This window comes from Muscardinus avellanarius (genome assembly GCF_963383645.1).
Source record: "Muscardinus avellanarius genome assembly, chromosome: 7".
Lineage (NCBI taxonomy): Eukaryota > Metazoa > Chordata > Mammalia > Rodentia > Gliridae > Muscardinus > Muscardinus avellanarius.
This window is the reverse complement of record NC_137793.1, coordinates 87107559-87134122: the sequence shown is the minus strand read 5'-3', so window position 1 is coordinate 87134122 and position 26564 is coordinate 87107559. Positions and strand designations below refer to the sequence as shown.

Sequence of the window (26564 nt, the reverse complement as noted above, 5' to 3'; positions counted from 1 at the left end):
TTCTGTGCCAGATATTGGGCTGGGTGCCACCAGGCCTTGCTGCTCTGTGAGTGTGTTCAGAGACCAGCAGCCTTGGCGTTTCCTGGGAGCTTGTTGGAAAAGCATAACCCAGCCCCACCTAGACTTGCTGACTCACCATCTGCATTTTTAAAGGACCCTAGGTGATTCATATACACAGTCCGGAAGCTCAGAGCGGAGGAATACTGGGGAATGTAAGACCACAGTCCTGCCCTTGGCTTCATCCAGCCCCTTCGAATGTCAGTGCAAGAGACACCAAACACCTGCTTTAAAATCTATCAATTTTGAAAGCTAGGATTTATTCATTGCAAAATGTATAGATATTTTGAAAATCACTGTGTATCCCATAATCAAATACAATTATTATTTGCCAGTAGGAATAAAATAAATGAAAAAAATTAAAAGCACCATGAAACAAACGCACTAAAAAACAATGCGGGCTCTGGGGGAGGCTGACCCCGGGTGAAGTTTCAATTCCAGCCACTAGGGGCAGACCTTGGGCAAATCACCCAGGCTCATCTCTGAAGATGGAGATGGAGACCTTTCAGGATGGCTGGGAGAAGAGTGGAGGGGAGACTGTGTGTAAAGCTCAGGGCCGATAGAAAACCATGGACTCACTGAGAGGTGGGCAGGGAAGATAGCAGCTCCACTTTACAGTTGAGGAAACTGATATTCTGGAGGTGATGTGGTTTGCTAAGGCAGCAGGTGTGATTCACGTCCAGGTCATGTATGCCTGTCATGCCTGTCAAGAGCCTGTGGCAGTGTTTTGTTGGTCTGAATATTGCTTCCCTGGCCAATGAGGGTGCTCTGTTGAAGACAGTGGGTACCCGCTACAAAGGCTAGGGAGGCGTGGGAGAGGCATGGGACTTGAAACCTTAAGGACCTTCCAAATAGCCCAGATTGCTGTGTTTGTACCAGCTGTGGAGGGAAGCCACTGCCCCTGCCTCCTGCTCCATAGCTCCTGTGTCTGTAGTGCGTGTCCTGCCTGACTCTTGGCTCCTTGAGTTCCCCACGGCCCATTATTGCCTGCTCTCCACATTTTCTTTTTCCAGCTCTGAGCACAGCCCTTTGAAGTTTTCGTGAATGGTGGATGGAAAAAAAGAGGCTTTGATTTAATAAGCTTTCTCCTCCCCCCCACACACCATAGCGTGAGAGTCCCCATCCAGGGTCGTGGCAAATGTGTGTGATTTATAGGGCTTTGCAGAAGTGGAAGAAGCGCCTGAAAATGAATTTATTGATCGAGCCTCGGAGAAGCTGCCTTGCCAGGTCCCTGCTCTGGGACGCTGCCAGCAGCTACGTGCTGATCCTGTTGCAAATGACGGGGCACCCCAAGCAGGGGAGGGGAGCAGGCTGCTCCCCACCTCCACCGGCCCAGCCATGAGGAGAGGATCTGGCCCTCAGTAGGAGGAAGTGTGGTTAGACCCTTGCAGGATCCACCTGATCAAATGGCTTGAGATACTGGGGCTGGGCTATAGAGGCAGGACCTTTGAATGGAAATCTCTAGAATTCTATAGCAGGCCCCTTCCCTGTGAGGGCTGGGCCCAGGCTCCTCTGCCTGCCAGGAGGGATGCTGAGATAGCAAGAAGCCTCAGGGTGGCTTCATCTTACCTTCCCTCCTACTTTATCCACATTTAAGGTGATTATTGATATAGTTGGCTTAATATGATGCATCTTTGTGTCTGTTCTTTATTCATTCTGTTTGTTCTTTGTGTCTTCTTTCTTCCTCTTCTTCTGCCTCTTTGGCTTTAAATGAGCATTTTAGATGGCTCCATCTCCTTCCCCAAATATTACTGGGGGACCGCTGTGCTCCAGGAACTGAGGCAGGACTAGGAAGATGAGCCGTACTTTGTCCCTGCCCATAGATACTTTTTCTGATTGTCCCATGTGGGAGGAGGCTGGAGGCAGCCTCCACCATGATCCAGGGGTCTCCTGCAGCAGGCTGCTCTGAGAAGGGGGAATCTACATCTTACCTGCACCACCTGGGTGGGGCTGCATCAGCATATGTCGGTTTGTCTTTCATCCAGCCTGTCCCTGCGGCTGAGGCAGAAGGGGTCCTGGAGCAAATGTAACGAGGCTGGCAGGGCTCAGGGCTGCAGCCATAGCTGTGCTTGGCAGGGAGCTCCTGTCGCCTCGGCCTGGGTGGCTGCTGACTGGGAAGGGGTGGCTCCTGATTTGGATCTGGCCTGGGACTTCATGTAAACGTTTCTGTCTGCTGTGGGGCTGGGTGAATATTCATTGGGTGGGACATGTGTCAGAGAATACATCAGGAGGATTCTACGGAGAGACAATAGGCAACTGGAGGTTGCTGGACACTGGGGTTTCTAGCGCTGTTTATGTGTTCTGCTAGGTGCTAGGGATGGAGCCCAGGGCCTCCAGCATGCTAGGCAAGTGTCGTACGACTGAGCTGTGTCTCTGGCCCTCTACCGCGTTCATCTGAGCTCCACATCCCACTGACCTGGATCAAGGAGAGAAGGGCCAGAACCTGGGAGAATATGACATGTCCCAAGAGCAGTGTCTCCGTGGGTTCTGATGCCACAGGAGGGACTGAATGTAGACTCTGGGAAGGACCTCCCAGTGTGGAAGTATAAGCTATGGAGTGGCGATCTGAGGATGGGTGTGGATCCTTTCTTTGGCATGGATTTAAAGGTGGAGAGAGAGAGCCCTTCCTGTCTTCTCTCTCCTCCCACCTCCTGCCATCTGTCAGCTCTTTTCCAGAACAGAGGGCTAGATGCTGTGAGCTTTAGGGAGCCCTGACAGCCCAGGGCAGTGAGAACAGAGAAGGACTCAAATCCTGTGAGAGCAGCCGCGTGTCCCAGGCCAGGGAAGATGTGGGAGGCCCCTCCTGGGTGACTCTGAGATCATGAGCCCTGCTACCTGGGCCTTGATCCTGGCTGCCTTTGGGTTGATCTGGAGTCTGCACAGGCTCTCCTCGGTGGGACATGGGATGGGAAGGTTATGGTAGAAACAAGCCTTTCTTTAAGCAGGTCCCCAGTAGCCTGCAGTTCTAGATCAGCCATGAGATGCTCAGATGCAAATTGGAAGAAAGCATGGCTCCTCCTGCGTCTGCCTTCGGGCTCCAGAGCCTCCACATTGGCCATCCCTCGGGTTCTCCTGGTTTACCCAGAGGACATGGCTCCTGCAGGACCGTGTGTGTGTGTGTGTGTGTGTGTGTGTGTGTGTGTGTGTGTGTGTTCTAATGCTGGGGTGAGGGAGCTCTCAAGCCCCACACGCTAGCACCCCAGGCTCAGACTCTTTGATGACAGACCAGGGAACAGGAGATGACTCTCAAGCCAGGCAGAGTTGGCTGAGAGGGCTAACTGCAGAACAGAAACTGTGGCCCTGGGACCGCCACCCAAAGTGCAACAGAAGTAACTTTTGTTTATCTATGTCCCTGCAATCTGTCTCCTATCTTTTCTAGAGCCCACCATGTTTCCAGGAGAATCAGGGTTGCCTGGTGCTGCTACTGGCTGAGCACGTAGATAAGCTAGCTATGCCCCCACCTCCTTTCCTTCTGGTTGTGTCCAGGACAAAACAGACTGGGAGAACTGTTCTTTCCTCAAGGCCATGGCTGTCAATGCAGGGAGCCAAGGTTTTGGCTTGGATCTTACTCCACAACTCCATCCATCCATCCATCCATCCATCCATCCATCCATCCATCCATCCATCCTTTCGCTGACTCAACAGATGTCTATTTATTTCCTTCTCACCTCCCTCTCTGTGGGGCACCTGTGTAGAGTCCCTGGAGGAAGGAAGGACTGTCTTCTGAGGGGCAGCTAGAAACTGCAAACTGGTGAGGGGGGTTCCTGTCCATTCCTCACTCCCTTCTGCCAGTGCTGAGCTCAGCCCCCGACGGAGCTGGATCCAACATATTCCAGAAGGAAACCTTGACCTGTCCGATTGGGAAAAGAGCCCATCCAATCCCTCATCCTCCAGAGAAGCACACGGATGTCATAAAATGGGGAAAATGCCTCTTCACAGGCAGCCCACTCCCGGCAGAAACCGGACTGAAAATGGGGACTCCTGACCCCTGCTCAGTGAGGGATTCCAAGGGAGCCCTCCTTCCGCTCTCCCAGCCTGGGGATTCTGCATCTTTGGGAGATGCTGCGTCTTTCCAGCTCTCTCCTACCCTGGCCTTCCCCGTGTGCCAGATGGGCTGCAGAATCTTCTGCTACCTCTCATGAGAAACCATACATAGCAGGGGCTGGAGAGGCTTATGGGAAGCAGGACGAACTGATCAGCTCCCTTCTCCCTTTCCCACTGTGCTGGAAAGTTTTTTTTGCTCATCTCTGCAGCCCGACCATCCCAGCCAGGGCTCACGGCGCTAGCTGCTCACAGGCTACTAGGTCTGCATGAAGAAGGGATGGGTTCTTCCACTCTGCAGAGTGAGTCAGAACAGTCACCCACAGTGCGCCAGAGTCCTGTAGCCATGCTGACCTCACACTGGCAGCTGGAGGGAACCAAATCTCAGGGCAGAACCTTGCAGCCAGTGCTGAGGCCTGGCACCGGTTCTTTGAATTTCCTGACCAGGTTAGACACCCCTCTCCTGCTTGAGGAGCACCCTCACTGGAATGTGGTGCCCGTACCTGGCCTGGGATGGGAAGGAGGTGGCTGCATCCCAACATCACGTGGGCTTTGTTTCTCAGAGCAGTACCTGGGCTTCTCAGCTGTGCAGCATGAGAACATTCTTCTATGCCCTGGAGCATGGGAAAGGAAAGGGTTACTGGCAACTGTACTTAGAAAATGTGCTCCCCGAAATCTGAGTCCCCTCCCTTCACCCTCCTCTGGACCCCAGTCCTGCCTCTGTCGGGGCGACAGACAGGACACACCCAGGGAAGGGAGGAGGGATGCTTCACCCCAAGGCACACAGGTCCATGGCGGAGCTCCGGACACCAGTTATCTGTGTGATTCCCGAGTCTGGGGTTTACGTGGCCGCTGGGGACTTTGGTCTTTCCAGCTGCAGCGTGGGTTCCTTGCTCATCAGACTGGGGGCTCCCATGGCTTGGGGGTGGGCATCCCTCATCAGACCTAGAGTTCCTTTTGGGCAGGGGCTATGCTTCGTATTACCCTCAGTGCCCAGAGAAGAACTCTGAACCTGAGGGAGAGAGGGTGGGGGAGGTCATTTAGATAGAGGCCATTTTGGAATCTCATACTCAAACTTCATTGTCTTTCCCACCCAGCTGTGGAGTTATTTGCTCACAGCAAGTGACCAGGAGCTCTTTCCAAGGCCCATTACACTAATGACTTAATCAGTTTATCCATCTCTTTTCTTTCAAGGGGATCAGGGTCGTCCCTCCTCTCTGTGACCCTGCAGGCTGGTCCAGCCTGACCCCTCTTTGGAGATCAGTGGGCGCTGATGTTTGAGATGGCAGGTGACGTCACGGGGCCCAGAGAGAGCAGGATTCTTAGGTCCCAGACATCCTGCCCCCTCCCCAGGGCCCCTGGACCAGACTCCCCTGGGCAATGTTACTTTTAAACATTTGGCCCCTGAAGTGTGCAAGCGCCTGTGATTGTATCTGGTTTCCTGTTCTCCTTTGGGAGGCAGAATTTCTCTGCAGGAAGTAGTTTAATAGCCTGAAAGCCTCACTTCCCCAGTCTTGAGATCCAGGTTTCCAGTTTCAAGTGGCTGAGATCCTTGATAAGAAGGGAGGCAGGAAGGGAGGGGCAGCGCTGTGACACCCGCTCTCTCCCGCTAGGGCGAGGGAGGGAAGATGGAGGATCCAGCCTCTGGCTATGCGGACAGGAGGGCTGCAGCAAAGACCATGACCCTCGGCCCCCAGCCTTGAACTTCCATCTTCCTGTGCCCAGGGCCTGGGTGAGAAGCAGGTAATGGGAAATAGTGAGGGTCCTGCCTGAAATGGTGTATTTCATCACCTCATTTTAAACAGAACGCACAAACCACTTCTCCCCACAGCACAATCTCTCTTCTCTGAGCCCATGCTTAGCTGCTGGGCTGGCCAGCTCCCTCGCATCCTGGCAGCCAGTTCTATTCTTACCGCAGCTTCACTCCTGAAGTTGAACCAGGAACACAGAAATCATTGTAGGTGTCCACAGCTGGGGCCCTAATGCCAGGGGTTGGTTATACGGGTACAGAATAGTCAAGACAACAAAGGGGCAGTGAGGTAACCCAGACGTTAGCAATGGCAGCCAGCGCCTCCTGGGCTGAGGGATGGAGGGATGAGTGGTGCTCCTGGGGCCTGGGGCTGCAGTCAGCTAGTGGAAGCTGGCTCTGAGTGATGGGAGATGACGCCACTGCTGAAGATGTGGCTGAGACACAGAGGAGGGTCCCTCCCCTCTCTCCCTGTTCCTCCAGTGCTTCAATATTTCCCACTGACTTGGTTGGCCCAGGGGCTTGAGAAACACAGCCTCCGGGCTCCAGCCTCCTGATGACACAGAGCAGAACAGAACTAAAAGGGAAAGCTGAGGTCAGACAGCTTCAGGACCAGACCAGGCTCCTTCATATAGGGGCAGAGTGGCTCCTCTGCTTTCCTCTGACTGGCTGTTCTCAGTCTATCAGTGAGAATTCTTTAGGGCCCCCATGCCCAAGCCTCCCCCTGGCATCCTTCTCTCTCTCTCTCTCTCTCTTTTCTGTCAAATGAATCTTTGCCTGCCTAGGCCCCATGGTGATGGCATTGGGAGCTCTTCCTGTTCTATGGAAGCTCATTGTTCATGTTCTCAGAGTCTGCTTAAAAATCAGTCCCCAGCGGTGTCCAGGAAGAGAGCCCTTCTCTGAGGCAGGGAGAGGCCAGCCCTTTGTGCACAGTTGGGCTCCAACTGCAAGTGATCTCATCCATGAAATGGGGCTATTCAGGAGGCGCAGAACAATGAGGAGCTGGGGGACTCTCTGACTCCGGCTGGGGCTAGCCGGGCACGGGGATGCTGCTGCTCTGGGCTGCAGGCTGGAAGACTGGCAGGCTCATTCCATCAGGGGAGACTCTGCTGGTCTCACAGTATTCAGGGCCTGTGCTGGGGCTCGGAGCTGCTGTGGATCGATGTGTTGGTGGCTGGCTGGTGGCCTGGGGGCACTTGCTTAACCTCTCATCAGAGGCCCTCATCACTGCAGCCTTGGGTTACAGGACATGAAGAGGGGACTCACAGGTCAGATGAACAGGGGACCAGCAGGTCAGAAGCAGGTCCTAGTACCCAGAGGAGTGGGAAGGAGGAGGGCATGGACATCTCCATCTAGGGCACTGGAATTGCCTCTGGGGCTGGTGCCATTCCTCCTCCTCCTCCTCCTCCTCCTCCTCCTCCTCTTCCTCCTCCTCCTCCTCTTCCTCCTCCTCCTCCTTCTCCTCCTTCTTTTTTGGTATTGGAAATTGAAGCCAGGGGCATTCTATCTCTGAACTACACTCTTTTACTTTTATTTTGAAACAAGGTCTCACTAAATGTTGAGGGCCTAAGTCGTTGAGGCTGGCCTCAAACCTATAATGCTCCTTCCTCAGCCTTTCAAGTACCGGGATTCCAGGTGTGTGCCAACACACCCAGATCAGGGCCTGTCTTTCTAAATGACCAACTGTAATTGAGCACCTACAGTTAGTCCTTATCTCTGGCTCACTGAGATGGAGAACATGGTAGTTCCTTGGTCAGTCATTGCTGAGTAAATGGTAGTAGGATTTTTTAATCCATTTCTACAGTATATTCATTCACAAAACAAAAACCTTTTGAGTCCTCTTCTAGGTACTGGGAATACAGCTGTGAACATGCAAAATAAAGGCTCTAACAGAGCTTTTGCATTCTACTGAAGAGAAATAGATACAAATGTATCAGCAATCATATACAGAGCCAGAAAGTGAGATCATCTCCATCAGAAAAATTAAACATGGCAAGAAGCTGCAGGGAGACAGGGTTATTTTAAAAAAATACATTTCTAGCCGGTCGTGGTGGCTCACGCTTGTAATCCCTGCGCTTGGGAGGCAGAGACAGGAGGATCGCGCAGGTTCGAAGCCAGCCATGCGCGCTGGCTTAGGAGACCCTGTTTCCAAATAAAAATGTAAAAATAGATCTTCCAGGAACCCCAGTACCACACACAAAAAAATTTCTTGTACAATGTAATTATACATCAGAATGAGATTCAAGATGATATAAATATACATGCACACATCACTTGGTATATTTTCATCCATATACCACCTCTTACCCCTTCCTCCCTTCACATACAAGTTAGTGATATTGTTAGTGAAACCTTGAATGGATGTCACCTGATTTCAACTGTTTCCTTCCTCAGTAGATGGGACCATTTTTGCAGGGTGGTCTGGAATCTCTCTGAGGAAAGACATCTGAGCTGAGACCTGAAGGAGGGAGAATGAGCCTCTCAGAGAGAGGGGGGGGAGGGGGAGGGGGAGGGGAGGGGAGGAAGAGAAAGAGAGAAATGGGAAGAGCAAAGGTCCTGCAGTGGGAGGGCCCCACATATGTGCACAAAGGATGGGTGATGTGGCTTTCCCAGGAAAGGGAGTGTGTGTCAGGGAGACTAGCTGTGTGGTCACCATCAAAACCTGAGATGACTTAAGTCTTTCCCTCGCTCAGGCATCTACACTCAGCAGCAGCCTCCTTGGCCCTGCTCCCAACACATCCCGAAGCTACAGCCTCCTCCCCAATCCCACTGCTGCCAAGGGTGACTTGCCGGATGGCTCAAGTAGCCCCGTGCTGGTTCCCTTACTTTCCCTGTTCCCGGCTACCACACAGTCTCCACATGGCACCTTTTAAAGCTATCCTTACAAAGCGGAAATTAGATTGCATTACTCCTTGGCTGAAAATAGCTCCCCTTGCACTTAGTATAAACCCTTCCGGGACCTTTACGAGGGCCCTCACCGCCCTGGGTGGCCGTCCTGCCCAGGTCTCTGCCAGCAGCAGCCCCTCTCTGGCCCTCACTCCTGCGGCTTGTCCACACAGGCCCTCTCAGTTCCTCTGAACTCCAGCCTCAGCGCCTTTCCTTGGCAGTGCCCCCTGCCCCGATGCCTGCGCCCCACATCTTTGCCTGGCTGGCTTGTTGGTGCTCATTTAGCTTCTGCTCCGGTCTCTCACCCGGCCAGGTCAGCAGCACGCCCTGCCCATCGCTGGCCCTCACGGCACCCTGCGCATCACCCACGGGTCTTGTCCCTCTGCAACGTTCCGCTTAGTTTGTCTGCATGGCTCCTTGCCACCAGAACAGTACTTCCGTGTGAGCCTGTTCTCTTCCATATTCCCCAGCCCCCGTACCTAGTCCCTGGGCCCCAAAGGCACTCAATGAATATCAGTTTAATGAATGAAAGGGAGAGAGCCCAGTCTGCCTGGTTGCCCCCATGGGAACGAGATAGTTAACTAGACACCTGGGCACAGAACGTTCTGGTGGCTTTGAGAGAGGAGGGAGACTCCTGGGCAGGGTGCAGTGGTGTCCTGGGAACTTTCCTGCAGGAGGCCAGGTTGGCTTCTGCAGCCCACTGTGACTCCCTTCCTGTGCTCTGGGCCTCCACGCTGCAAGCCCCCCTTGGCCTCCAGCTCCCAGAGTGGCAGGGCTGGGCGTAGTGTGGGCTTTGGATGTGGACACACCTCAGCTTTAGAAATGCCATCCCTGCTTCTTCCTGGCCCAGGGGCCTGGAGCATGTTTCCTACTCTCTCCGAGTGTTGGTTGCTGCAATTAGGAAATAGCACCTCGCTCACAGGGCTGGGCTGAAGTGGTGGTGAAATCACGTCTGCAGAGCCCGTGCCCAGCACACAAAGCAGCAATAAATGTTAGCTCCGACCAGCATCCTGATTGCCGTTATCTGCCTTTGGTTAACTTTTATTTTTGAACTCCCTTCTTGTGTAGCCTCTGACTTTCCCGTTTCCCATGCAGCAGCCTTGTCAGGGCGATGAGGGAAGAAACCCTGTTTCCAAACCTTTCTGATATGTAGACCTCATCACCGAGAGGCTCAGCAGCAAGCCTCCTCCGCCTCTTCCCTCAGCGATTCCTCTCCTTCTCGGGGTCTCTGCCTCCCCACTGTTCCAGCACCCAGTCTTTTCATGTTATCGTCATCAATGGAAAGCTACCCACTCATTCACACTGTACTGTGCTGATTGTTAATAAGAGCTGTATTAATTGCTAATAAGAACGAGCTTTCATACTTAGGCAAAACAATAAAATCTTTTTCTCTGCCTCTAAGCTGTCAGCCAAGAGCTGCAGCCAATACTGACCTTGGTCAGCTAAAAGTTAGCCCAGCTAAATATGGAATGTTAAAACAAACTCTAAATTCTCACAGTAGTTTAGATTAAAGTTAAGAGAACCCTATATTAATTACCAAATACACAAAAGATAGCCCAAACCATACTTTTTTTTTTTTTTTTTTTGCGGGTCTGGGGATGGAACTGAGGGCCATTTGACCTCTGAGCTACACCCTCTGCCCTATTTTTTATTCTTTATTATGAAACCAGGTCTCACTGAGTTGCAGAGGGCCTCACTAAGTAGCTGAGGCTGTCCGTGAACCACAATCCTCCGGTCTCAGCCTCCCAAATGCTGGGATTACAAGCATGCGCCACCACGCCCGGCTCCAAACCATACTTTAAAGACAAGTTTTCAACATAATAAATAACTTCTAGCAGATAGAGATAGAAAAAGGCTAAAAACTCCCCAAGGACATGGGTGGATGGTACAGGCCTTCTCCAAGGCGAACACATACCATGTAACCCCTGACCTTGTTAACCAAGTAAAACTTGGTCATAAATCTAACAAAAAAGGCTTGCATCACGGAGATAATTGGTGAGCCTGTACCTGTATTGGATTGGGGGAGGTAAAAAGACTATTGGCTAAGCAGGATGAGAGGAAGGAGATAATGAATCCTTATAAAAATTGCTTTGTAGCCAGGCATGGTGGCTCACGCTTGTAATCCCAGCATTCGGGGGTTGAGACAGGAGGATCCAGGTTCATGGACAGCCTCAGCTACTTGGTGAGTCCCTTTGCAACTCAGTGAGACTCTGTTTCAAAAAGAATAATAATATAAAACAGGGCTGGAGGTGTAACTCAGAGGTAGAATGCCCCTGGGTTCCATCCCCAGTACTGCCAAACAAAACAAAACAAAACAAAACAAACAAAAACAAAAACAAAAAAAACAACAACAAAATAAAACCCACCAAAAACCTGTTTTGTGTTTAAAAAAAAACTTAAGTGTCTTACTTTCAAGGCCCTCCACTGTGTCTTCTCTAACACAGTGCTTTGTTCTGCCCCTTCTTTTACCTTTGTAATAATAAAATTTGCTTAAGCTCACAGCAGTGTAGTTCTGGCTATTTTTTTCTAAACTAACAAAGAACAAGAACCCACATTGACATCTCAAACCGTTACATGGAGTTAGTGAAATTTGCTTAAGCTCACAGCAGTGTAGTTCTGGCTATTTTTTTCTAAACTAACAAAGAACAAGAACCCACATTGACATCTCAAACCGTTACATGGAGTTAGTGTTATCTCTGCTGTTAAAGATACTGCATAGAGCCGGGTGTGGTGGCGCACGCTTGTAATCCCCACGCTTGGGAGGCGGAGACAGGATTGCGCAGGTTCGAAGCCAGCCGCGCTGGCGTAAGAGACCCTATTTCAAAAATATAAAATAGGTCTGGGAGTGTAGCCTAGAGGTAGAAGGGCTTCCAGGAACCCCAGTACCACCCAAAAAAAAAAAAAAAAAAAAAAGATACTGCATAGAGAGGGTGATTCTGAGTCCAAAAGGGTATCTTGGTAACAGTGGGGTTCTCTGCACCTTGAGGGAAACACTGGAGGTGGTGGGCACACCCCAGTTCTTTCAGTCACAGCTTTAAGGAGTTGTCTGTCCTGCTTGCCTGCAGATGGGCCCCGCTAGGTGTGTTTGTGGCTCTGTTGTCTGAGACTATACCCCCCTCCCCACCACCAGACAGCCATCTCTTTGGCTAGTTCCCAGCATAGCACCTGGGGAGGGGGGAGGGCTTGGCCTAACTTAGGAGGGACTTATCCAGGCATTGGAGGCATTTTCCACACACCCCCACCTCATGGGTGGCTCCACTTCCCTTTCCCATGTTTAAGGAGAAAGTGGGTGTCTCTCTGGGCCCTGTGAGGTGGCCTCCCTGTGAGAGCCTGCCCCAGGACAGCCAAGGTCCCGGGCTCAGCTTTTCCCACCAGGAGAAAATAGCAAGAAAAACAGATGAGGACTGATAGCCTATGCTGTAGGGTCGGCTGGGACCCAGTCCTGGAGGAGCCCCAGGAAAGCTTTAACCCCAGGGCTCTGGGCAGTTGAGAAGGGTGAGAGGTGGTGGGGGCGGGAGGCATGTCTCCAGCTAGACGTGGCCGCCTCCCTGTCTCCCATCTCGGGCAGTGTCAATAGGCATCTCTTTCAATAGGCCATCCTTCAGTAGCCCAGACATAGGTTGTGGGCTAGACTCCCAATTCTCAGGCCTGGCCTCAGCACCAGAGATCATCTGGTCCACCCCTCTGTGTCTGGGTGGTACCCACCTGAGCAGGGTCCAGTGGTTGCCATTTTAAAGCTCTTAGGCAAGGGATATTCTGAGTCTGCCCATCATCTGCATGAAAATGACCCACAGACATTCTGGGCCCTGAAGAAGAGCTGGGCTTGGAGGCAGGAGGCCTGCCTGGGCAAGTGGAATTCCTAATCTCTTCCACGGGCTTTCTATTTTCTGCTGTGTGCTGCTGCAGGTGGTCACAGGGCTTACCTGAGATGTGACTGTGAAAGGTGTCTGTAAATGACATGCAATATAAACGATTGATGGGATGTGGTGGTAGGGACAGGATCTTTGGCCCCACCCCTCCTGCCACACCTGCTGCCCGCTTGGGTCCTGTGGAGGGTCAGCCTATGGACTCCACCTCACTTTCCACTGACAAACCAGATGATGTCCTGCAGAACGATCCACCTTCCTTTGGTCTTTCCTCCAGAGACTTGAGCCCAGAACGTCCCTCAGTGTATCTGGGAGGACAGGTGGGGAGCACTGTGGGATCAGCAGGAGCCCGGCCTGAGCACGATGTTTGAATAGCGCTTAGGCTGTGTTTGCTGAGCATCTGGAGACACTGGAGGGTTTCTAGGTGTGCGCTTGTCAAGGAGCTTGGAGGGGTAAGAGCTCAGGCTGAGGAATATTGGCAGGGTGTTTACAGAGCACTTGCATGCATATTATCTAATCATTCTCTCCTTGCCCTCTGAGGTAGGTCTCATTTCACAGAGGAGGGATTTGAGGGAGCATGCTAGTAGACCTGGGGTTTACAGTCAGGCCTTCTGTTCCAATGTATAGCACAGACCTGATCATTCTCCCGAGGACGAGGAGAGGACATGGGCTTCAACTGCGGCAAGAGAATGAGGCATAAGTGGACTGGTCAGCTCTCAGGACCCTTAGTGGTTTAGGGACAAGGTACCCAGGGTCGCAGAGTAGGGGAGGGGGCAGTGGCCCAGAGCTCTTGGAGTCATCCAGGCTCCTCAGCTTCTCCATGGGAATGATCCAGAGATTGAAGATGAGGTCCCGAAGGTCCCTTCTAGTGTTTGTCTTCTCGGCAGCACAGGGACGGGGAATCTGGCTTCTCCTTTTTCCACAGCGTCCCCCTTCCCATCCCCACAGTGTGCACGGCACAGGTGGGCTTTGGTGGAGGTGAGGGGCCAGAGAATCCTTACCCAGGGCAAGTATGTCACCGAGAAGGTAGCTGCAGATTCACAGGCGCAGAACAGAAGGAAACAGTCGGAGGTCCCCCTTCCCGGTCTTAGGAGCTGTGCGCATGCCCAGGGGGGCACTCCATCCCTCTCAGGCTGCACTGGAAAATAACAACTGGGCAAGCTACCGCCGCTCAGCTGGCTCCTCAGCTCTGAGCCGGGCAGGCCCCAGCCCTTGGCACTGGCTCCGAAGCCAGGGTGTGGGCAGAGATGCTATGGCTGGCTGTTGGATGGGATGGTTTAAGGGGAAACGGGAAGCCCTGGAGGTATTGAAATCCTCCACCCTCAGGGAGGGGCGGCCTTGCCTTCCCTGTGCCATCCAGATGTCCTCATCTTCTGTGTGTGTCATGACATGAAAAAGATGGAAAGCTCTGTCCCTTGATATCATCTCATTTGTTTCCTTTAAGGGACACATCATAATCTGTAGTTGTCTTGTTTATTTCCTTACTTTGCACCAATGGTCTCTTCACTGGATCTTTATTTATTTATTTATTTTTTTGGTGGTACTGGGGTTCCTGGAAGCCCTTCTACCTCCGGGCTACACTCCCAGACCTATTTTTACTTTTTTTTTTTTTTTTAAATTTGGAAACAGGGTCTCCTAAGCCAATGCGCGCACGGCTGGCTTCGAACCTGCGCGATCCTCCTGTCTCTGCCTCCCAAGTGCGGGGATTACAAGCGTGTGCCACCACGCCCGGCTTCACTGGATCTTTTATCTTATTCCTAGCCCAGAGAGCAATGTCTAGTACAGAAAGCCCTTGATGTGCTGGCTGATAGGCTTGCTGAATAAATGCACCACGTAGGTATGCGTGAATGAATGGAGGAGTGGACGTACAGCATGCAGTCGATGCTCAGGGAACGCCAGTTCTATTTCCTGAGAATCGTTCCTGGTTACCTTAGGGTTTCTCCGCTGGCTCTTGGGGTCAGACCCTCAGCAGATAAGTACTGTGCATATGTGATTGGAAGGAGGAGTAAAGGTAAAGCTGGAGGTAGGAGATGGAGTTCTGGCAGGTGAATACGGGATGCAACCAGAAGACAGGGTGTGTGTGGGGAGGTTATTTATGACAGTGTGGTTGGCGGGCCCAAGCAGAGGGGCGGCTTGTTGGTCACCTGGCCATTTTGTAGACAGGTGTTAGAAAGCGAGGCACGGTGCTCCCACCTTCTGTGGCCTTGGCTGATCTCCTGTCTCCTCACCTGTGAGATGGGCAGTTTTTTTTCTGCCCTCCCACCCCACGGGGGCTGGCGCGAAGCAAGGATGAGGGAAGCAGTGGACGTGTGCCAAGCACAGGAGAGCGATGTGTACTTTGGACATTCCCTTAGAACTCTTAAAAAAGGCCTTTTGTTGTTTTCTGTTATTATTTTTTATCATTAACCAGGATTCCCTCCTACCGCGGGGGAAATGAGCCAGCGCATTGCAAGCTTTACCCTAAATCTTAGCTACTGAAGATTTGGCTTGTGAACAAAACTCCCCATCCTGTTGGCTCTGGATGGGGAAGGGGCCTCTGCTAGGGCCCCCCAGGGGCCATACGAGCCTCAGAGGGGCCTTCACAGCAGCTAGCACGCAGCTCCTCACACCCTTCTCTTCTCCCACAGGTACAAGACGGTGGTGACGCCGAGGAGGGCAGCGGTGGCCATCGCTGGCTGCTGGATTCTCTCCCTGGTGGTGGGCCTGACACCCATGTTCGGCTGGAACAATCTGAGCAAGGTGGAGAGGGCGTGGGCGGCCAACGGCAGTGTGGGGGAGCCCGTGATCAAGTGCGAGTTCGAGAAGGTCATTAGCATGGAGTACATGGTCTACTTCAACTTCTTCGTCTGGGTGCTGCCCCCGCTGCTGCTCATGGTCCTCATCTACCTGGAGGTCTTCTACCTGATCCGCAAGCAGCTCAGCAAGAAGGTGTCGGCCTCCTCCAGTGACCCCCAGAAGTACTATGGGAAGGAGCTGAAGATTGCCAAGTCGCTGGCCCTCATCCTCTTCCTCTTCGCCCTCAGCTGGCTGCCCCTGCACATCCTGAACTGCATCACCCTCTTCTGCCCTGCCTGCAAAAAGCCCAGCATCCTCACCTACATCGCCATCTTCCTCACGCACGGCAACTCGGCCATGAACCCCATTGTCTATGCCTTCCGCATCCAGAAGTTCCGGGTCACCTTCCTGAAGATTTGGAATGACCATTTCCGCTGCCGGCCCGAACCTCCCATTGATGACGACCTCCCTGAAGAGAAGGCTGATGACTAGACCTGCCTTCTGCTCCCATCAGCCCGCATCCAGCTGGGTCTCAGCCCAGCCCTCGCCTCACCACTGTCCCACGGGTCTTCCTGAGCCTTTCTCCAGCTGGGCTGTGGGCAGCGGGCACCAGGGAGGCTCTGGGGAGATGCCCATGGAGCAGGGCCCCTCCACAAGGAGTTAGTGGGCCGACCTCAGTGTCCTGGAGGAGGTTTGGAAGGACAGTCCATCGGAAGGAATCAGGTGCCTGAGGCACGAGGAAGTGTCTTGAGCGCCCCCTGCCGGATCCTCCTGCAAGCCACCCTGAGCAGGTCCTGGGGGACTGACCACCGAGGAGCCCTGGGGCTGGGAGAGGATGCTTAGGCTCCTACAATGAGGCAGAAGAGTCGACTGGTCTTGGGTCCTGGTGGTGTATCCCTGGAATGAATCTTGAGATGGGAGCTAGAGGGAAGGAGAGAAATGGGGGCCTTTTTTTCTCCTGTTCTGTGGGAGGTGGCTGCAGGCAGCTAAGGAGCAGAAATCAAGAAGCCTCAGTTCCACATTCAAGAATTCTGTGGTCCCAGCCATGCTGGGCATCAGGGTGCCTGGCCTCTGTGCTATGGAATCACAGGGTTATACTTGGAAGGGGCAAAAAGAATGGATCCAGAAATCGTTTCTCATATTTGCTTTATTCTCCATCCGCCCTTGGGCTCCCTCTGGGGCTTCAGAGCCCTGTGAATAAATGCGGTGTGGTAGGTGCTGGCCACAGGCAGCCAGCAGGGGGCAGCACCAAGCCCCCCTTTCCAGCACTTCCAAGGAAACTGGAGTGCAGTGTCTTGTCCTCTGGGCCACGGGCGCTACCAGCCCTTGATTACAGACCTGGATTCCCCTAAGTGACACCATCTCTGCTGCTTCTGGGCCCAATGGAGAGGAGAGCCCCAGACATGCCGACTATTGGGAGAGTCGGCCTTCCTGGGGAGGGGGGTGAGGAAAATCTCCAGGAGGACCGAGGGCTGACTGTGGGCACTCTTGGGGTGGGGTGTCCCAGGCTGGAACAAGCCAGAGGAGACCACCTTCCTGAGAGTGCGTGGTGGTCTTACTGGCATTTAAGTACCTTAAATATCCCCGGTGTTTAGCTCAGTTTTCAGTGGCTTTGAAAGCAGGGCTGTAGCCAGAGTCTAGGCCTTTAGGGATTCGGGAAGGACTAACTCACCCCATGCCGAGCCTGCAGCCCCTGTGTGGGGCGGGGCGGGGCAGGGAGGGGAGGTGGACGTCAAATCAAGAGGTTCCAAGTGTGAATATTGACTCCAGGCCTTTTTCTCTGTCAGGGGTGGGGTGTCCCTAGCTCCCAAGGGAGGCTCATGTGACTAATAAAAGATTGTGAACCCTCATGGAGAATATGCCTCTGGCATCCACCCCCACCACTGTCAGGGGGCAACAAGACAGTCTCAGCAGAAAAGACACATCAGTGGGGGACGGGGACTGAAGAGAAGTTGGGAGAGGGGATACGGAGGCGGTGGGGGAGCAGGCTGGGTACCAGAGAAGTTGTGTCTGTTGCTATAGTTACACACTTGGGGTAGCAAACCCAGAATCAGGAGGCAAGATCCAGACCTTTCACATGTTTGGAAAATGTCCCATGACATCTTGACACCCTTCCCCCTGGCACCTGCCTCACAGTGGTAGATCCCAACACCCCCTCACGGTGACACAGCGTCTCCCCCTTCACGGTGACGCTCGCTGCACAGAGTCCCCACGCCCAGACACCACACGCCTTTATTTGAATGTTCCTCACCCCGGGTACAACTCTATGGGGCGCTCCTGTCTCTGTGCCTTCTCGGCCTCCTTGTGCCCAGACCTGGGGCCTGCCAGGCCCACTCCAGAGTTCTGGACCCCCTGCCTCAGGGGCAGGCGGCCAGCAGGTAGGTGTGGTTCCATTAGCCGACAATGAACATGCAGGTCTCAGGCATCTGTGAAGTAGATTTGAGGCCTGGGGGACTGAACCCATGGGCCTGCAGGACCTGGCAGAGAACATGTTCATGAGCCCGGCGTGCGGCAGAGCTTGGCTGCACGCCAGAAGAGGACCAGAGGGTTGGGAAAGCTCCTGTTCCCTTCCTAGGCCCCATCCCCAGGGCTGAGTTCTGCCCACCACAGTTCTAGATAGTTCCTTACTTATCCAGATCCTTAGAACCACCAGGGGAGAGAAGGAAGGGGCTGGTTTCCCCACTTATATGACGAGGAAAGAGGCCCAATGAGAACAACCGTGCCTGAGGTCACTTGGAGCAGGACCAGACCCCTGTACTGTGACCAGCAACTGGACCACTCCTTCCAGGCCTTGGCAGCGTGTCTCTGTTGCACAGCTCTGGGCATGCATACTAGTTGCCTATGACTACAGATTTGTACCCAGCACTGACATCTGCCCCCACCCTCCACGCTTCCTGCTTCCTTGCTGCACCCAAAGGTGGCAGAGGGAATTGTCTAGCCACTTACCTGTCTCCTCATCGCAGCCTCCTCCCATGGGTCTTTAGTGTGTGGCTGAGGCTGGAAGAGGTGTTGCAGGTTAGAACTTAGGGGAGGCAGAGGGAACAGAGAGGCCCACAGCCACGTGCCCCACGGGCCACCCTCCCACTCGGAGAGCCATCCAGATGACCTGAATCTGCACCTCGCTATCCCTTCTTTAATATTCAGCTCTCAGTTGCATCTAGTCCAAGCTCCAAGAGGGGGCATCTCCTGTTCTGCCCACCACAGGGTCCCTAGAGAGTGACCCTCCTCAAACCTCACCTTTGACCTCCAGCCGGCAATCCACAGATGCCTCCCCCAGCACATTGATGGCCTTGCAGGTGTAGACCCCAGAATCAAAGGGGCTGGGTTTCCGGATCTCCAGGGTGCAGATCCCTTGATCAGAGAGGGCTCGGTATCTGGGATCGTCCTGGATGGCCATCTTGTTTTTCATCCAGATGATCTTGGGCTAGGAGACAGGATCAGAGGAGGTCTGGGACGGTGCTTTAGAGGGGCTCAGACCCAGGTGAAGGGGCCTGGAGGACTCCCCAATCCGGTGCTTCCACACTTCCACCAGCCCAGGCCTCCTCACCTTGGGCGATGCTCGGACACTGCAGAACAGCTGAGTGCTGTAGCCAGGGGTGGAGGTGTGGTCAGCCAGGGGCTGGGTGAACGAGGGGGCTTCTGAGAAGTCTCGCTCAATAAACCCTTTCAGTTTGGCTGAAATATCTGGGTTTGGGAGAGGATTTGAGGGTACAGGAGTGAAGGTTGGCCTTGCCCAGGATATTTGGGGAGCAAGGCATGGCTAATTTTCAAGAACTTAGGGGCTATCACAGAGGATGACAAAAGTCAAGGAGAGCCCAGGCAGGTCAAGGTGGTGAGCAGCAGAGAGAGAAGTGGGCAGAGGGGGAGGTAACTCAGAGATACCACGTTTCACTTCTCGTCTTTGGAGAATTGACTGGCTTTGATTTTAAAAATTAAAAAAAAATTTTTTTTGGGTTCTGAGGATTGAGCCCAGTGGCATTCTGTCTCCAAACCACAGCCCCCAGGCCCCCTCTCCCCTTTTTAAAAAACAGAGTCTCGTTAAATTGCCAGGGCTGGCCTGGAACCTGCAATCCTGTCTCAGCCTCTCAAGTACTGGGCTTAGAGGTGTGTGCCACCATGCCCAGTTTGGTTGTCCTTTTTTTCTTCTTAACTCTTTGCTGCTCAGGCTGATGTTAACAGGAGTGAGTTTTCCAGCGCCCACAAAGACCTTGGCTGGGTGGGGGAGGGCCTCTGATGTAGGGTGACAGGGAGAAGGGCCTGGAATTTAGCATTAGGTGCAAGAGAGCCAGGTGCCTGTTGGAGACGGTAAATACGGTATCTCTCTTGTCCATCTATGGGTTGCTCTGGGCAGGGAACTTTGGGCTCCTATAAGGTCGCCAGAGTCGGTCTACCTGTCACGTCGCACACATTGCCCTTCAGGGGAGGCCCCTTGGGACGCTGCTTATGAGACCCAGTGACTGCTGTGATCTTGGCAGCCGCACTCATCTTTGGAATAAGCACAGAATCTCCCAAGGGGCACCGCCCATTTGCAGGGGTTTACTCTGATGTGTTTGTTAAAATCAATCAGCCACATTTGTTACTTTGCAGTCACTGTGTGTGTGTGTGTGGGGGGGGTAGCAGGTGTTTCAGGGAGCAGGCACCCAGGAGCAGCTAAGAGTGAGATCCTGGGAACTGAGGTAGAGGAGAGACAGGGCAAGGCTCATTCTGCCGGCCCTGGCTTGGCCCAAACCCACCTGCCTTCTGGATGTGGGCGAGCTCCTTGGTAGTGGCAGCAGAGTCACTGAGGCCACACAGGTTTTCCGAGAAGACCCGGAAGGAGTAGGAGTTGCCGATGATGAGGTCAGAGATGGTGCAGGTGGTCGGATGGTAGCGTTCCAGCACTGTGAACCATTGCTGCAGGAACCCAGGCCTGTCATCCTCGCTCAGCACCCCTGCCCTTGCCCTTCTGCTGACTCTGTAGCCCAGCACCCCTGCCCTTGCCCCCCTGCTGACTCTGTAGCCCAGCACCCCTGCCCTTGCCCCCCTACTGACCCTGTAGCCCGGTCCTCAGCAGGGCTCATACTATGTCCCCAACCCTAGGAGGATGAGCCATCCAGCTCTGGGCCTGAGGGGCTTGGAAATGGGAAAGGGGCTCCAGGGCCACTCAGGGGAGCTCTCTTGGGCCTATAGTGTATTCTAAAGCCTCACTACTCAAAGTATGGCCAGCAGATGTGCAAACTCAGTATCACCTGGGGACTTCTTAGAGATGTAAGATTCAGTCCCCAGCCTGGACCTGCTGAACCAGGACCTGCATCTTAGCAAGATCCCCAGGCAAGATCCCCGTACACATGTTAAGATTCCAAGAACACAGCTCCAGAGAGTCTGCCAGGCCTCAGAGAACCCAGCCCAGCCCAGCCCTCCTTGCAGTCTTCAGGAGGAAACAGGTTCCCAGAGGGAAGAGTCTTGCCAAAGGCCACACAGAGAGCCAGTTAGTAGTAGTTGCCCTGGGACAGGCTCCTGAGACTTGGTAGAATAGGCCCTGAGCCTGCTCTGCCCCAGCCAGCCTCACCCCTGTCTTTTTGTCCGCCTTCTGCACAGTGTAGCCCAGGAGCTCTGTATTTCCCGTGTCCTGGGGTGGTGTCCACTCAAGGGCAGCATTGCAACCCCAGACGTCCAGCAGTCTGATGCTGCTGGGGGGCCCAGGTTTCTCTGTAGGACCAGCGTGGGAAGGGAAATGGGCGTGAGGTCGAGCCCACCACAAGGCCCCCACACCCAAGATTTGGCTCCTGCCATACTCCTTAGCCTGCCCCTTCCGACCGTCAACCCTGGGTGGGTGTAGGGTGCTCTGGGTCCCTGGGGAGGCAGTCCTTTCTCCTGGGCCCCATACCAATCACCAGGATGTCGATGGCTGCCTTGGCCTCCAGGCCTTCTAGCCGCACGGTGAGCTCATAGCAGCCTGAGTCTGAGCGGTGGACTGAGCGGATGAAGAGGATGGAGTCCTGCTCCCCGCTGCGCACATTCACCCGCTGGCTGTCCAGGGCGTGGCCATTGTGGGTCCATGAGGCCTGAGGCTTGGGCTTCCCCTGACAGGAAAGCACCCTGGGAGTGAGTGCAGGTGGGAACCAGCACCCCCATGCCCACCCAACTCCAAGGGTGTCAACTGGTGCCCGGGGAAGCCTGCCCCATCGGCCTTCTCAGGAGGGGCCGCGGGTGCTGCCTCCAGGTGTCCAGCCCACCCTGGGGGCCCACCTGCCTATCCACAGGCTGGAGGAACATAGCTGAGTCACATGCATGATTGAGGGAGGATGAGGCTGTCCTAGTGGGTCCAAGGCAGACCCCTGTGGGGGTCTTGACATTCCCTGGGTAGGCAGTCACACGTAGTAGAGGCATACCCACCTGGAAGGGGATTTGCAGGTTGACCGACTCTCCCACCTGGCGGATGTAAGTCTGACGAAGATGGCGGGGGACACGGATCTTGGGGGCCTCTATTTGAAAACAAGGGTCTAGCCTTAGCACAGTGATGGGAGAGCTGAATGAAGGGTGTGTGTGTGTGTGTGTGTGTGTGTGTGTGTGGTATTGAGAATTGAATTCAGGGGCATTCTACCTCTGAGCTATGCTCCTAGGCCCTTATTTTTTAATTTTTATCTTGAAACAGGGACTTGTTGGGTTGCTGAGATACTTGCTGTTGCTGAGGCTGTCCTTGAACCTGTCATCCTCCTGTCTCAGCCTCCCAAGTACTGCGATTACAGATGTGTACCACCACGCCCGGCTTGGACAGGGGCTTCTGGGGGAGGGGTAGGGGACTGCTGGCCAGGGCTGCTGCCCAGGCAGGAGGGCTCTGGGTGTGTTTAGGCTGCCTTGGGCTGCTTCCTTGAGGAAAGGGCAAAGCTTTGGCAACTGAAATCTAGGGACCTGGATTCCTTAAGGGCCATAGGGAACAGCGAGCCCAGAGGTTCCAAGGAGGTCAGAGCCTCCCTGGTGTGAACCGGTAAACATCCCAGGCACTCCCTTGCCAGCTTGACCCTGCCAGGCGGGGATTTGCCCGTAGGTGCAGGCATTCTCAAGCTCCAGATGGGTCCGGCCAGCTCTCTGTCTCCCCCTGGAGGAAAGCGTGTGCTGCACCTGTCAGACTGTCCCCTAGTATTCCCACTGGCCCAGGGCTTTCAGAGAAGCTTTTTTGACACTCGGCATGCTCAGTCTTCTCCCTTCAGGTCCTGTTGGGAAAATTAGGATTGTCCCCTGCCTAACTGAGTCCAGAGCAGGTATACCCCTTTCTTCCTCTGTCACCCCTCCTGGTCTTTTAATTTCACAGTTGGGAAATTCTTCCTGTGGTCCACAACCACCTTCCTGACATTCACCTTCTCAGGTGCAACCACTGAAGCCATTGGGCATTCCAAGGGAAGCTGCAGCAGCCACTGACCCTGTCCCTGGGGGAGGGTGACAGGCTCCTCAGCAGCAAACAGGTGGTGACAGTTGGTCGGTGGCATGAAGGGTGGAGGGGGAGGAGACAGTGCGAAGGAACACCGTGTCTCCCAGGATTAGCTGAGCAGGCACTTGGCTGGGGAGCATCAGGCGTGGAATGCTCCAGGGGCAGCTGCAGCGTCAGGAATGCCTGGCAGCTCCAGGTGGCCAAGGAGGGACAGCTGAGCAGCCAAGGATCCTGGGCAGGGCCCCTACCCTGCCTGGCCCATTGGAAGTTGTTCCCCACCCATCTGTGGCCTCCTCCTTTTCGCTCCAGGAAATCCCCTTCTCTCCTGCCAGAGGAATTTTAATGGAGAAGTGGGTGCTGAGCCTGGCTGGCTCCTTCAATGCTAGGCCCAGAGGCCTCTCAGAATCTGAGCTCCCTGGAGCCCTGGGGAAGCTCTGGGACTCTCCCAACCAGGATTTCCTGATACTTCCTGGCCAGAGTCAACACGATCATGTTGTAGCAGCCTCTGGGGGTCATGTCTCACCCAGATGCAAAGGCTGGGAATGTCTCCGAGTTTTGAAAACCACTAGAGAAGATGGCCTGTAGCCTGGTGGAGCATTATGGTTGCAGACTCTGAGACTCCCACTGACAGGCTGGCAGCCGTCAAGGGAGTCCCTGGGCCCTTTGGGGTCTGCTTGGCTTGGATGCACTAATCATTACAGTCTGTGGCTCTAAGTTCCCATGTCTCTCAGATCCCTGGACTGAGTATTTTCTTGACTCCAAACTTAACCCCACCTATGGCCATGGTACCTGGGGTTCATCTCCCAGCCTCCTCCAGGAACCATTGATCCTCCTGGTGGAGGGACAAGAAAGAAGATGGAGAAGACCTCAATCCACCTGTTTGCCTGTGTCTCTCTTCACCCTGGGGGCCTGCACTGTCCCCAGAGACCTGAGATCAGACCAAATGACTCATTGCCATTAACAGACTGAAACCTGATCAGCTCTGGGAGGGGAGCAAGGATAGGATTGAGGCTAATGCACCCTGCAAATAGAAATACTAGCAATGGGGACAACAGCTAGCAGCCAGTCTCCAGGGCCCCAGTGAGACACTGTCCTTTGGGGATGGAGATTCCTTCATGGATCTTTCTCAGACTCTCTTCCTCTCCCCACTAGGGCCCTCATAGAACTAGGACAAGCAGGCTTCTCTCTGATCCAGAACTTTTGGGAGAAGCTGGAACCCAGGCGTTAGGAAATGGGCAGAAAATGAGCTTCCATGGAGGGGCCATGGAAGATTAGCTAGAAGAAAGAACAGATGATCTCTTAGTATTGGGACCCTGAGACAGGTGACCAGAGAGCCTGAGCTCTCCTTTCTGGGCATCAGGAAGCCCCTCCCCAATGCTTGGGTGCTGGACCACTTAGGGGAACAACTTCTTTAACACCCAGAGGCCCTTGCAGCTGAGGAACCTGAAGCTTTCTCAAGGCAAGAAGTCGATAGCATGCTGCCTGAGCACGTGAGTGTGGGTGGGGCAAATGAAACGGTGGACCCACTGCCCACGGCCTCAGCTGCCCCATTAGATAAGGGCCGGGGACCAAGAGCTGAGCATGGGCTTTACCGATGAGCTCTTGGATGTGGATAGGCTGGTCCAGCACAGCCGGAGGGCCGGCGCCCGCAGAGCTCACGGCAGCCACTCGCAGGAGGAACTTGTCTCCCAGAGCCAGATTCCGCACGGTCTGCTGGGTCACCATCATGGGCCGGGCATTCACAGGCTCCCACTCTGAGGCTGAGAGGGAGGGACAGCACTTGAGGTCTTGGTCTGCCTCCCTCTCTGGACCTTGCTTCCACCTTGCTCCCCTTTCCTGGTTTCTTAGTGTCATGTCCCAACAGAGACACCCGATGCTAAAACCCGAGTGGTGGCCAGGGATGGGATTGCTGAGGACTAGACACATTTACAAAGTCACACAGCAAGGTAGGGGCAGAGAGAGGGCCAGGCCAAACTCGACTCATGAGGGGGACAGTGGCAGCAGGAATTGGGCCAGACTCCTCATTCTCTATTTCTTTTCACTGTCTCTTGTTCTATCACCCCCTCTGCTCCCTGCCTCCTGCAATGCCTTTCCTGAGCAGGGTCCCCTAGACCTAGCACCTCATTAGCACAGTGCTCAGTGTCCCCCCCCCCTTCTGCTGTCCAGAGGCCCCCGAGAGCTGGAGGATGTGGGGACTCCTGAGGTCACTGGTGGAACAAGAAGTGAGTAGGGGTTCACGACTGCTAGCACTCTCCCTCACCTCGCACGTTCCCCAGACTGACCCGGCTGTGGGTCTGGACTTGCCCTGCGGCCCTCCTAGCCCGCCTCCTATCTGTGTATGTAAGGCTGGGCCTGGTGCTCACCTCCCTCTCGGCAGAGCTCCAGCATGTAGCCCTGGATCCCCAGCCTCCCCAGACTCTCGGGGGGCTCCCAGCTCACGGTCACAGAGCTGCAGCTCATGTCCTCCACGGTCAGCAGCAGCGGCGCGCTGGGGACATCTGGGGAGATGCAGGGGTCAGATGTCGAAGCTCATGGCCAAGAGCCCCCTGGCGTGCCTGCCTCCCCTTCCACCTGCCCTGCCTCTAGTCACCTTCACTTGGGGGGACAGGCTTCGTGGCAGTGGGGGCTGTGGGGACGGGGGCCTGAGGGGCAGGCTCCTGTGGCTCCTGAGCCTGCTCTCCCTCTGTGGGCTCCGACGCTGCCACTTCCCTGGAAGGCTCTGTGGCGGGCACCTGTGCAGTCTCAGACGCTGTCTCCTCTGGGCTGGAGTCCTGGGCCTCGGAGTTGGCCTTTTCCGTCATTGTTGGGCTGGCTGGGGGGTCAGGCTGGAGTGTGCAGGGGTGAGCAGGAGGACTGGGCCTCCAGGGTGCCTGGGACACCCAGGTCCAGGCTTATATAGTCAGGGGCTGCCCCACCCCCAGCAAGTGAGTCCCAGCTGTGGGGTCAGGTCAGGCAGGGGGACAAGGGGTGGGGAGGCGCCCAGGCCAGGAATAGCTCTGGGGGAGGAACCACAAGGGCCCCTTGAGGAGCACGCTACCTTGCCATCACCCTGAATGGGCCTCGCAGCCAGGGCTCTGGAGCTGGGTAGGGGAGGTCATGGATGAATAAGCTGGGGTGTCCCTGGGGCCTGTGCTTGGGGCCAGGCAGCTGGGACAGAGCTGGTCTTTGGAGAAGGACCAGGTCAGCTCTGTAACTATGGACTCCCTGGGATCTCTTGGACCGGGGTCTCCTCAGGCTGGGGGCTGAGACCTAGACAAGTTGCACCTGCCTTTCCCAGGAGCACTCCAGGCTTTGTCCCTGTGAGTACTATATACCACCGTTGTCCCCACAGGCCCTATAGACTCTCACTTGTGTTGTCTGAGGTTGAGGGCCCTAGAGAGGAAGGGAACTGAGATGCCCGGCATGGGGCTGGCTGGAGGAAGGCCCTCCAGCAATGGGACCCCAGGAAGAGGGACTGTCCTAGACCATTTTCTGCTGCTGTGACAAAAATATCACAGGCTGGGAAAATTATAAACAATAGATGTTTATTTGCTCACAATTCTAAAGTCTGAGATGATATCTGATGAGGGGCTTTGTGCTGTGTCATACGTGGTGGAAGGAAGGGCAAGCGAGATGGAGACAGGAAACTGGGCCACACTCATCTTTTTTATCAGGGACCCACTCCCAAGAGAATGGCCCCAATCCATTGGTTTAATCACCTCTTTCAAGGCCCCGCCCCTTAGCCTTGTTAAGATGGCAGTTCAACTGCAACCTGAGTTTTGGAGGAGACATTTAGACCATAGCA

At 54.4% G+C, this 26564-nt stretch overlaps 2 protein-coding genes across 2 annotated transcripts in view; one reads left to right on the top strand and one right to left on the bottom strand.

Moving 5' to 3' along the window:
- The window catches only part of ADORA1 (adenosine A1 receptor), a gene marked incomplete at both ends in the record, with an annotated part of 34719 nt that extends 18855 nt beyond the window's left edge, over positions 1-15864 (top strand). Inside the window, one exon of the mRNA XM_080698514.1 lies at positions 15225-15864. Within this exon, the coding sequence (XP_080554640.1) occupies positions 15225-15864 (640 nt within the window). The remainder of the gene's footprint in view (positions 1-15224) is intronic.
- A 57-nt stretch (positions 15865-15921) lies between these two features.
- Positions 15922-25581, bottom strand: MYBPH (myosin binding protein H; the record flags this gene model as incomplete). The annotated part of the gene is made up of 10 exons (XM_080698730.1): positions 15922-15992; positions 18610-18796; positions 18920-19056; positions 20106-20265; positions 20921-21060; positions 21239-21434; positions 21748-21836; positions 24373-24540; positions 25144-25278; positions 25371-25581. The coding sequence occupies 10 exons, from the start codon at positions 25579-25581 to the stop codon at positions 15922-15924; spliced, it is 1494 nt and encodes a 497-aa protein (XP_080554856.1).
- Between the last annotated feature and the right edge of the window lie 983 nt (positions 25582-26564).